Below are 12770 nucleotides of genomic sequence, written 5' to 3'. Positions count from 1 at the left end.
ACAAAAAGCCAAACCACACAAACTACAAGTACTTTAAAAGGCCCGTATTGATAAGGGCAGAGAGAGACTAGGTACTACTGCAGTGAAGGAACTTAGTACCCCTGAGAGTATTCCACAGAGGGAACATGATCATATTTTTCTCCTCCTTCAACCTTCTTTCAGGGCTCCTCACTAGCAGGAACTGGGCAGAAGCTCATATGATAGGTCTCTCAGACGTTTCTGCACTCACGATTGCCTACAGCAAGGCTCTAGCAATTCATCCATGGCAGTCAGCCTTCCTTCTGCAGATCACACTGGAAGCTCTGCTTGATGGCACTGCTGATAGTCATGATACTCTACTTCGGAGCCACCTTACAACTTGGAGCATATCAATCAGTTTGCCTTCTGGTGTCACTTCTGTGATGAATTCTGAAAGACCTGTTAATTCTCTGTTGAGCTTTATATTTGTAATTAGAGCTGACCATCAATTATGACTTCCGATCATATACACCTTACTAGAAACCGGAAAACGAAGCAAGAATATTTAAATTTTTGATTCATTTCTTTATTGTCCTTCAGTCTCAAACTTCCTCATAATGCAATGTATGGCCACCAATCCTGGCCAGCTTATTAGAACTCTTAATCTGGTTTGGTTGCAAAAGTTTTTAAACCGTCTATTATCAAAGATTCCATCAGAGTAAATACAAGTGACAGCTCTCCTGCTCTTCCTATACCTTCTGCTAGTGGGACTGTCTGTTACATACTAAAGAATACAAACTGTCTGCTGCCTCTTTGTAAGCTCTGTCCAACATATTCAGGGAAACACAACACAAAGTGGTAAGGCCTATCCTTCCCCCAGAGTACACATGATGATGAGACCCCATACTCTGCCAGGGACACGCTTTGGCTTGCCAGAGGTCCCAGAGAGTAGTCAGGTCCTCAGGCTGCTCACGCCACTTTTCAAACCACAAGTGACACACAGACTGGTGTCACACTGAACTGGAATGTCCACACAACATGCACAGTACCGCCAAGAGACTGAGGGTGGCCAAGTGTACACACATGTGTGCTGCACTTGGCCAGCAATAAGCAGAGGAAACTGTGGGGTACCCCATATGGCCTAGCACACCAGAGTTGTTGATAATAAAGTCTGTGGTTTCATCTTGGTAGTCATATGAAACAAATAGGGGCCATCAACAGCTATAGGGCTCTCAGGATCCACTACCCAGAATATGGAAATGGGGCCAGCTAAGTAATGATTTTAAATGCATAGGTTTAGGTCATATGTTATAGACAAAGATGTGATATAAAGATTACTAGTCACTTAAGCCTAGTGACATGGGCCTGTTATACCCTACTTGCGACCCTTTAGCCAGAAGGCTGAATGTTAAAGAGCTAACCTGAGCAACTAAATAAAATTATATTTCAAAATAAAAATGTATGTATTATGTGCAAATACATATATTTTCCCATGTTATTTTTACTTTCATAAAAAGTATGATTATTCCATTCCAGACAATTCAAGTTAAGCAAAGAAATATAAGATTGCCCAAATAATTGATTTAGTGCTTACTTTGAGTTTTTTAAAATATTTTAAAGCACTAAGATGTATGGTTGAATTCATAAAGGCATGTTATTTCTTATTTATTTTAGGAGTGCTAGCTATTTGACTACTGAACAATTGTTTTTCATCTCAGGTCCAACACCTCTACATCTGGCTGCACAAGCTTGTTCACTGGAAGCAACAATCTGTCTTCTTTGTTTCAAAGCCGATTACACACTTACTGAGAAAAGAGGCTGGATGCCAATCCACTTTGCTGCCTTCTATGATAACATCTGCATCATCATTGCACTCTGTAGGAAGGATCCTAGTTTGCTAGAGGCTGAAGCAACAGCGGAGTAAGTTATTGAGCTTTTAAAAGAATATGAACTTCTGCTTTCCTGACTACCATCAATATTAAGGGCATAATTGGTTTGGGGGACTTGAAAGGTAGCAAAACACTGATATCCTCTCTGCTTCTCATCTTCTTCTCTTACTGTTTAACCTTGGAATTTATAAAGACCACAGCTTCCATCCACCTATGTGTGTCTCTTAGAGGATAAAGAGTAGATTCTGGGAATTTATCTCACTTTTATATTAATAGTATGGCTTCACAGATAGGTTTATTAGGCTAACCATGCAACCAAGGAAGAGAAAGTTGTTCTTGTTTCCTCTATGATCTCCAGGTAGTTCCAGATCATGATAGATAGAATGTATCTCAACAGAAGTAGCTACTTGTGTCTAGCAGAGATATGAACACAAAGAAAAGTTGGAAACAGGAAACATCTCCTACAGTCCTCTGCTTCATGATTTTGCTGAGGAGCCATTTTTAGAGGAGAGGTATAAATTTTCCCTAAAGATGGTCTAGGAATCCAAAGACCAGGTGATTATTTTGATTTCCTGAACCTATTCCTGGATACTTTAGTCGTAAGTCTTCAAATTGTGTGTCTATTATTTGCATACAGGCTTGGAAGTTCGAGTGACATTGGACTTTTCTTATTGCTCCTTAACATATGGCTTCCCTACCATAGTAAAAAATGGCAACTACTGCCATGTCCATTGTCTTGCCTGCATTATAGAGCAGCGTGAAAAGACAGGTGGAAAGCATCAGCACACTCCTTTCTCTTCACAGAGGTGCCCTTGCAACTTCCATTACTGTCCTGTTAGCAGCACTTGTTTGCATTGTCACATACCTACCTATGAGGGAAGATGGGAGATGGAACACTGGGTTGGATAACCATGCACATAACCCAATAATCTTCATTATATAGAACAACAATCAACCAGTTTTCAAATTGTTAGTTTCTGCTACAATGGGGAAACTGGAATTTGCAATTGAATATAAAATATTTAAAAATGTGTTTGACAACTATCAAATCTATTTGATATTTGTAAGGTAGATTGGTATTACCTGATTATATGTCTCCACTAATTTATAGAACTGCTGAAAAGATTAGATAGGATAGTGTATTTTAATTTTGTATAGTATCAACTTCCAAACACATTATAAGGTACAGTAATTGAGAAAGAAAACAGAGATGAGTACTAAGGATAGGTGGGCAGGAAGGCAAATCTGTGGGACTCAGAGAATGAAAATCTAAAGGAAGACCAAGGGGTAGTATAAATTTGAGCTCTTTCAGCAATACAATAATAGGAAATGTGGTGTTGTACGTGTACTCAACACTGGTACATGTGTGCTTGATTTTAGGAATCAGTGCACTCCACTGCTACTTGCTGCCACTTCGGGAGCCCTAGACACTATTCAGTACCTGTTTTCTCTTGGTGCGAACTGGAGAAAAACAGACACAAAGGGAAACAACATTATCCATTTGTCAGTGCTCACTTTCCATACAGAGGTACTCAAGTACATAATAGAGCTGAATATTCCTGAGCTTCCAGTTTGGAAAACTCTGGTGGGTGAGTATAGACCATGAGATTTCATTTTAAGGAAATGTATTGATTATTCTATAATGTGATCTTTCATATTCTAAAATGGAATAAGTAAAATAGAATATGTTTATCTTTAAAATTAAATATCATGAAGTAACTTTATGCATTGAATCCAACAATAGTACAGTTGATAAAGGAAACTATATTTTTGCGTGCAAAAGTAGTTTGATTTCTAACTTAAAGATCTGTGGCCAAAATTAACTATATCTTATACAATTATATTTACTCTCATTTCCCAATTTTTTTAGAAGGCATAGCACCATTTTCTCCATTAATAAACTGAATTCCAAAAGAAAGAGAAAGAAAAAGAGGAAATTTAAACTTCAGTAGCAAATGTTCTTTTCTACTTACTCCTAATTTTAGAGGCAGTTTTAGAAAAGTTTTCCTTCACATTTTGATGAATGTTCTATGAAAAATGTTGTATTCAATTTAGCCAGAAAAATAAGAGTGGTACAGAAAATTGATGTAAATGTCAAAATTTATTCCCCCCCCAAGTCACATTATAATTACATGAAGATTAAACAATGAATCAGCAGCAGCAACGGAGGTTCAGGAGAACAGGAGTGATGGAGCCAGGCAGGCAGCCACCTCTTAGACTTAGCATCTCAGAGAATCTCAAGGCATCATTAGGGAAGCTGAGAATGTCTCAAACACATACCTCACAGGGAGAACAGGAAGTGCCAGGACTCTCCACAGAGCCCGGCCAGAAAGGCCAGCAGCTGCTGAGGCTGCCTTTCTTCTTGGTGAACAGAAGTGGGAAAGCCCCAGGGAGCAGAGAGAAAGGGTGACAGCAAAGGGGTGCTCCAGAGTGGAACCAGCCTTAATTAGGCAGAAGAAAGTGCCACTGAGTCAGGGGAAGCCAAGATGAATCTCAAATAGGGAAAGACTATATCCATGAAAAATAATAGTGAGAAATGAGACAACACCATGGGTTACCACAATGCCCAGCTGAGAGGTCTGTTTGCAATCCTAGTACTCGAGTTTGAAAAACTGAGAATTTTCCCCACTTTGTGTTTAATCTAGTTAGAACTATTATAATGATAAGGATATCAGGTTAGTTTAATGTGTACATTGAAATGTACTCATTCCCAAGAGCCCTCCCCCAAATGGCATGAAGATTAAGCAACAGACAAGAACTCAAGGGAAAATAAGGAGAACATGGCACAATAAAAATAGGAGGCAGCCAGTTCCTGGAGCTCACTGACATCCAGTCTAGCCAACTGATGATCTCCAGGTTCAATGGATGCTGTCTCAATTATTAAGGTATAGTCACTCAGGAGGCAGAGGAGGTAGATCACTGTGAGGCTAGCCTGGTCTGCATTCCATGACAGCTAGAGATAAAACAGAGAAACTGTCTTGAAAAACCCAAACCAATCAACCAACTAACCAAAACCAAAACCAAAACCAAAACCCTAAACCAAACCAAACCAAACCAAAAAATTAAGGTAAAGAATAAAGAGTGAAAGGTGCTCAATGTTGACCACTGGACCCCACTCCCCAATACAAATAAACATTTATGAAAAAACAAAACACATTCACACAAAGACCAAATACACACACACAGAAACATACAAAATACACACAAATGCACATGTGGGTACACACACACAAACACACACTTTAGAAAATGATGTCCAAGTATTTGTTAAAAATGGCATCAATACCAATCTTGGAAGATATTTTCTGAGTACACTGGCCCAAGGATATACTGGGAAATACCTTAGTGTTTATTTTTATGCACATGTGTTGTTTCATCTTAATCTTTTAAAAGAGTAACTAGGAAGATCAACTTGACTTATAATAGGCAACTATCACAAATACCTCTAAGTCTGACCCTTGACAAGGATGACTTAATGGAGTATATAATTCCCAGTGGCCACTACTTACAGTAGCCATGGTTACAAGGTCCTGGTAATTACATGATAATGACACCAACCAAATAATAATTAGAAGCAAGTTAATTATTAGCCTTTGAAGTAGAAGCTAAAATTTAAAACAGAACAGTCTCAGTTAGGACCAGGCCACTTCTGAACATAGAGGTCAGAGAGAGATGAGATACAGCCCCATGTTCTCTGACACAATAGACAGTATTTAGAAGCATTTATAATGTTTCATCTTTTGTTTGCAGATTAAATTCATGCTAGATTTTAAAAAATCATACAGATCATTATCAGGAACTATATAAATAATGGCTATTAAAATCATATTGATAAAGTAGTTTATTTTGTCATCCTTAAAATATCCTAAAATTTTATTCAAAACTAATCATGGGTACATGAAAAATATATTATTTTTCAAGTGAATTTGAACTGTATTTCTAGGCAGAGTTACCTATTCAGACCAAAGATAAATAATTTAGGATTTTTTTCAGTAATTATATATATTATAAACCTCAAAGATTAGCTTTTGTTTCTGACACAAATTCCCAAGATAAGCAACTTCTGCAGAGCAGCTCTATTTGGGCCCACAGGAGTAGCTGTGTTGAAGTAATAACATTTATTACAGGATCCTATGGCAGAGGCCCATTACCTATTTGCTTCATGAGAGGTATAATAAAATAGAAAGACAGGAAGAGGAAGAGATGGAATCCCACGATCCCATTCATGGTACTTTCCCCAATGTTCTAAAACCTCCACCAAGTCCCACTTCTTAAAAGTTCCCATCATCATTGAATAGCACCAAGCTATACACCAATAGACACAACTGGTGACTAAACCATTAAGAAGGGCCCTTGAGAACCACCCCAGGTCTAAGCTATCACCCATGATCATCCATCCAGCATCTTCCAGAGGACCACAAACATGGAGTGAATGTAGCCTATGCAGTTGGTGATGGGATGATTTTAACTCTTGTGTTCCCTTCACCTATATAAAAACAAAGTCAGCCATTCCATTGTTTCTGATGTGAATTATAATGGTATTTTTCTGTTGAATACTTACCAGAAATGTTGCAGTGTGAAAGCTTCAAACGAAGGATGATGGCTGTCATGTCCTTAGAAGTAATTTGCTTAGCCAATGATCGATATTGGCAATGTATTTTGGATGCAGGTAATATAAATTATATTAACTATCTTTTTCTTATCATATTTTAAGTAGAGCTAAATTGTACTCTAGTAAATCATTTAAATATATTATATATAAATATATATTTATATATATTAACAAAGGCATACAAATTTAATTCTGGCGTTAGATGTAAAGCATACACTCTAAATATTTTCAAATTTTACAAACCTGAGTGCTAGGGTTTTCACCAACTTAATCATATATACATATACACACACACACACACACACACACACATATATATATATACAAACTTTAAGTATATAATATGTATATATTATATATAATATTATATAATATCATATATATATATATGAATCAGCTTTTGCTACTGTCACAAGTGCCCAAGATAATCAACTTTTGCATAGCAGCTCTATTTGTGCTCACATGAATGGTTGTGATGAAGTAATAACACTTATTACAGGATCCTATGGCAGGATATCCTATGTATGCGTGTATATACATAGGATATATGTATACACGCATACATACATACATATACAATCATTGAGATAGGGTCTCACATATAGCCTAGACTGACCTTGAACTTGTAATCCTCTTGCTTCACTTTTTTATAATAAAAAAATTATATACAATATATCAGATCATGTTTTTGCCCTCCCTAATTCCTCCTGGATCCTCCCTTCCTTTCTACCTATTCAACTTTTTGTTTGCTTTGTCTCTAAACAAACAAACAAGCAAGCAAGCAAGCAAAACAAAAACCCAAGAAACAAAACCAAAGCAAGAAACAAGTACTCACAAAAATAAATAAAAACAAGCAGACAAAAATCTGAAAAGAGCCTTCCAGACTGAGCAGGTGCCCTGAGCAGACTTTGGTGTGAACTCCACAGCCAGTCCCACAAAAAGCAGAGAAAGCTCCACTCCTAGCCACTCTAACATGCCCAGGATCCCAGGATCCCGGGATCCTAGGAGCTTGGTCACCCCAGTATCTCAGGGTCGCAGAGGCAGCTTGACTCCCAGGAGCTCTGACATACCCAGGATCTCAGGATCCCAGAATCCCAGAATCATAGGATCACAGAGACAGCTAGACTCTGAGGAGTACTAACACAACCAGGATTACAGGAAAGACAGGCTTCAGTCAGATATAGCAAGGGCAGGTAGCACTAGAGATATCCAGATGGCAGGAGGCAAGCATAAGAACATAAGCGACAGAAGCCAAGTTTACTTGGCATCATCAGAACCCAGTTTTTTCACCATAGCAAGTCCTGGATACACCATCACACTGGAAAAGCAAGATTGAGTACTAAAACCACTTCTCAAGATGACGATTGAAGACTTTAAGAAGGACATAAACAACTCTCTTAAAGAAATACAGAAGATCATAGGTAATCAGCTAGAAGCCTTTAAAGAGGAAACACAAAAATCCCTTAAAGAACTATGGGAAAACACATTCGAACAGGCAAAGGAAATGAACAAAATCTATCCAAGATCCAAAAATGGAAATAGAAACAATAAAAAATCCCAAAGAGAGACAACCCTGGAGTTAGAAAACCTAGAAAAGAGACCAGGAGTCATAGATGCAAGCATCACCAACTAAATACAAGAGATAGAAGTGAGAATCTCTGGTGCAGATGATATCACAGAAAACATTGACACAACAGTAAAAGAAAATGCAAAAGGCACAAAGCTCCTAACACAAAACATCCAGGAAATCCAGGAAAGAATAAGAACACCAAACCTAAGGGTAATAGACATAGAATAGATCAAATATTCCCCACTTAAGAAGCCAGTAAATATCTTTGAAAAAATTATAGAAGAGATGCCCATGAACATACAAGAAGCCTACAGAACTCCAAATATACTGGACCAGAACAGAAATTCATCCTGTCATATAATAAAACACCAAATTCACAAAACAAAGAATATTAAAAGCAGTAAGGGAGAAAGATATAACATATAAAGGCAACCTATCAGAATTACACCAGACTTCTCACCCAAGACTATGAAAGCTAGAAGATCCTGGGCAGATGTCATACAGATGCTAAAAGAACATAAATGCCAACACAAGCTACTACACCCAGCAAAATTCTCAATTACTATAGACAAAGAAAACAAGATATTCCATGACAGAACCAAATTTACATAGTATCATTCCACAAATCCAGCTCTACAAAAGGAACTAGATGAAAAATGCCAACACGAGGAGAGAAACTGCAACCTAGAAAAGGCAAGAAAGTAATCTTACAACAAACCCGCAAAAACAGCCACACAAATATAATTTCACCACTAGCAACAAAAATAACAGGAAATAACAAGCACTTTTCCTTAATATCTTTTAACATCAATGGACTCAATTCACCAATAAAAACAGACATAGGCTAACAGATTGGATTCATAAAGAGGACCCAGCATTTTGCTGCATACAGGAAATACAACTCAGTGACAAAGACAGGTTCTACCTCAGAGTGGTAGAATTTTCCAATCAAATGGTCCCAAGAAATAAGCTGGAGTAGCCGTTCCATTCTAATATTGAATAAAGTTGACTTTCAATCTAAAGTTATCAAACAACATAAGGAAAGACACGCCATACAGGTCAAAGGACAAACCCACCAAGATGAACTCTCAGTTCTGAACATTTGTGCTCCAAATGCAAGGGCACCCATATTCATCTTTACTAAAGCACAAAGCACACACCACATCCTACATAATAATAGTGGGTGACTCCAACACCCAACTCTCGGCAACTGGACACATCAGGGAAACAGAAACTAAACAAAGACCCAGTGAAACTAAAAGAAATTATGAACCAAATGGATCTAACATATTTATAGAACATTTCATCCTAAAGCAAAAGAATATATATACCTTCTTCTCAGCACCTCATATGACCATATAATTGGTCACAAAACAGGCCTCAACAGATACAAGAAGAATAAAATAATCCCATGTAACCTATCAGATCACCACAGACTAAGACTGGTCTTAAATTTCAACAAAAACAACATAAAACACACATATACATGGAAGCTGAACAATGATATCTTGGTCAAGAAAGAAAGAAAGAAAGAAATTGAAGACTTTTTAGAATTTAATGAAAATGAAGACACATCATACCAAAACTTATGGAACACAATGAAAGCAGTGTTAAAAGGAAAACTTGTAGCCCTAAGTGCCTCCAAAAAGAAATTGGAGAGAGCTTACACTAGAAGCTTGACAGCATACCTGAAATTTCTAGAATTAAAAGAAACAAATACACCCAAGAGGAGTATAGATGGCAGTAAATAATCAAACTCAGGACTGAAATCAAGCAAATAAAAACAAAAAGAACTATACAAAGAATCAGCAAAATCAGGAGCTGGTTCTTTGAGAAAATCAATAAGATAGCCAGACTAACCAGAGGGCACAGAGACAGTATACAAATTAATAAAATAAGAATTGAAAATGGAGACATAACAATGGAAGGAAATTAAAAAAATCATTAGATCCTACTAAAAAAGCCTATATTCAACAAAATTGGAAAATCTGTATAAAATAGACAGTTTTCTAGACAGATACTAGGTGCCAAATTTAAAAGAGTATCAGATAAATTATCTAAACAGTTCCATAACCCCTAAAGAAATAGAAGCAGTCATTAATAGTCTCCCAACAAAAAAAAGTCCAGGACTAGATGGGTTTAGTGGAGAATTCTATCAGACCTTCAAAGAAGACCTAATACCAATACTCTTCAAACTATTCCACAAAATAGAAGCAGAAGGAACACTACCCAATTTGTTCTATGAAGCTACAGTTATATTAAAACCACACAAAGACCCAACAAAGAAAGAGAACTTCAGACCAATTTCCTTTATGAACATTGATGCAAAAATACTTAATAAAATTCTTGCCAACAGAATAGAATGAACATATCAAAATGATCATTCACCATGATCAAGAAAGTTTCATCCCAGGGATGCAGGAATGGTTCTATATATGGAAATCCATTAACATAATCCAAGACATAATAAACTCATAAAACTCAAAGAAAAAAAACACATGATCATCTCATTAGATGCTGAAAAAACATTTGACAAAATGAAGCATCTCTTCATGTAAAAAGTCTTGGAAAGATCACGAATCCAAGGCCCACACCTAAACATAGTAAGAGCAATATACAGCAAACCAGTAACCAGCATCAAACTAAATGGAGAGGAACTTAAAGCAATCCCACTAAAATTTGGGACTAGACAAGGCTGCCCACTGTCTCCATATCTATTCAATATATTACTTGAAGTTCTAGCTAGAGCAATTAGACATCAAAAGGAGGTTAAAGGGATACAAATTGGAAAAAAAGAATTCAAACTATCACTATTTGCAGATGTTATGAAAGTATACTTAAGTGACCCCAAAAACTCCACCAGAGAACTCATAAAGCTGATAAACTTCAGCAAAGTGGCCAGATATAAAATTAACTCTAACAAATCAGATGTTATACTCAAAGGATAAACAGGCTGAGAAAGAAATTAGGGAAACGACACCCTTCACAATAGACACAAACAATATTAAGTATCTTGGTGTGAATCTAACCAAACAAGTGAAATATCTATATGACAAGAACTTCAAGTTTCTGAAGAAAGAAATCAAAGAAGATCTCAGAAGATGGAAAGATCTCTCATGCTCATGGATTGGCAGGATTAATATAGCAAAAATGGCCATCTTGTTGAAAGCAGTCTTCAGATTCAATGTGATCCCCATCAAAATTCTCAATTCATAGAATTAGCTAGAACAATTTGCAAATTCATTGTAATATCCAAAAAACAGAATAGCTAAAACTATTCTCAACAATAAAAGAACTTCTTGGGGAATCACCATCCCTGACCTCAAGCTACACTGCAGAGCAGTTGTGATAAAAACTGCATGGCATTGGTACAGAGAGAGGGAGGAAGATCAATGGAATAGAATTAAAGACCCAGAAATGATCCCACACACCTATGGTCACTTATTTTTAGACCAGTGAGCTAAAACCATCCAGTGGAAAAAAAATACAGCCTTTTTTTATTTTATTTTATTATTATTATTATTATTATTATTATTATTTTACAAATGGTGCTAGTTCAACTTTTGGTCTGCCCATAGAAAAATACAAATTGACCCATTCTTATCTCCTTGTACAAAGCTCAAGTTCAAGTGGATCAAGGACCTCCACATAAAACTGAAAATTATAGAGGAGAAAGTGGAGAAGAGCCTTGAACACATGGGCACGGGGGAGAATTTCCATGAACAGAACACCAATAGCTGATGCTCTAAGATAAAGAATTGACAAGTGGGACTTCATAAAATTGCAATGCTTCTGTTAGGCAAAGGACATTGTCAATAGGACAAAATGGCAACCAACAGACTGGGAAAAGATCTTTATCAATCCTACATCCAATAGAAGGCTAATATCCAGTATATACAAAGAACTCAAGAAATTAAGACTCCAGAGAGCCAAATAACCCTATCAAAAATGGGAAACAGATCTAAAGAGAGATTTCTCAATGGAGGGAACTCAAAGGGCTGAGAATCACCTAAAGAAATGTTCAACATACTTAGTCATCAGGGAAATGCAAATCAAAACAACCCTGAGATTTCACCTCACACCAGTCAGAATGGCTAAGATCAAAAACTCAGGTGACAGCAAATTCTGTCAAGGATGTGGAGAAAGAGGAACACTCCCCCACTGCTGGTGGGATTGTAAACTGGTACAACCACTCTGGAAATTAGTCTGGAGTTTTCTTTGAAAATTGGACATAGTATGACCTGAGGACCCAGCTATAACACTCCTGAACATATACTCAAAAGATGCTCCAACGTTTAACAAATACATGTTTTCCACTATGTTCATAGCAGCCTTATTTATAATAGCCAGAAACTGGAAAGAACCCAGATGTTCTTCAACAGAGGAATGGATACAGAAAATGTGGTACCATTTATACAATGGAGTACTATTCAGCTATTAAAAATGAATTCACAAAATTCTTAGGCAAATGGATGGAACCAGAAAATATCCTGAGAGAGGTAGCCCAATCACAAAAGAATACACAGGATATACACTGATTGATAAGTAGATGTTAGCCCCAAAGTTCAGAATACCCAAGATACAATTCACAGACCACATGAAGCTCAAGAAGAAGGAAGACCAAGGTGTGAGTACTTCAGTTCTTCTGAGAAGGGGAACAAAATAAAATACTCTCAGGAGCAAATATGGAGATAAAATGTAGGGCAGAAACTGAAGGAAAGGACATCCAGAGAATGTCCCA

The 12770-nt window shown here is 37.0% G+C and overlaps 1 protein-coding gene across 1 annotated transcript in view; it reads left to right on the top strand.

The window, feature by feature from the left end:
- Ankar (ankyrin and armadillo repeat containing) overlaps positions 1-12770 on the top strand; it is a 67818-nt gene that overhangs the window by 26137 nt on the left and 28911 nt on the right. The window contains exons 9-11 of the mRNA XM_052191836.1: positions 1677-1878; positions 3228-3436; positions 6412-6516. Of these exons, the coding sequence (XP_052047796.1) occupies positions 1677-1878; positions 3228-3436; positions 6412-6516 (516 nt within the window). The remainder of the gene's footprint in view (positions 1-1676; positions 1879-3227; positions 3437-6411; positions 6517-12770) is intronic.

This window comes from Apodemus sylvaticus, chromosome 9, assembly GCF_947179515.1.
Source record: "Apodemus sylvaticus chromosome 9, mApoSyl1.1, whole genome shotgun sequence".
In the NCBI taxonomy this organism is placed as follows: Eukaryota; Metazoa; Chordata; class Mammalia; order Rodentia; family Muridae; genus Apodemus; species Apodemus sylvaticus.
The sequence above is the reverse complement of the archived record's forward strand: the minus strand, read 5'-3'. Positions and strand labels throughout refer to the sequence as shown.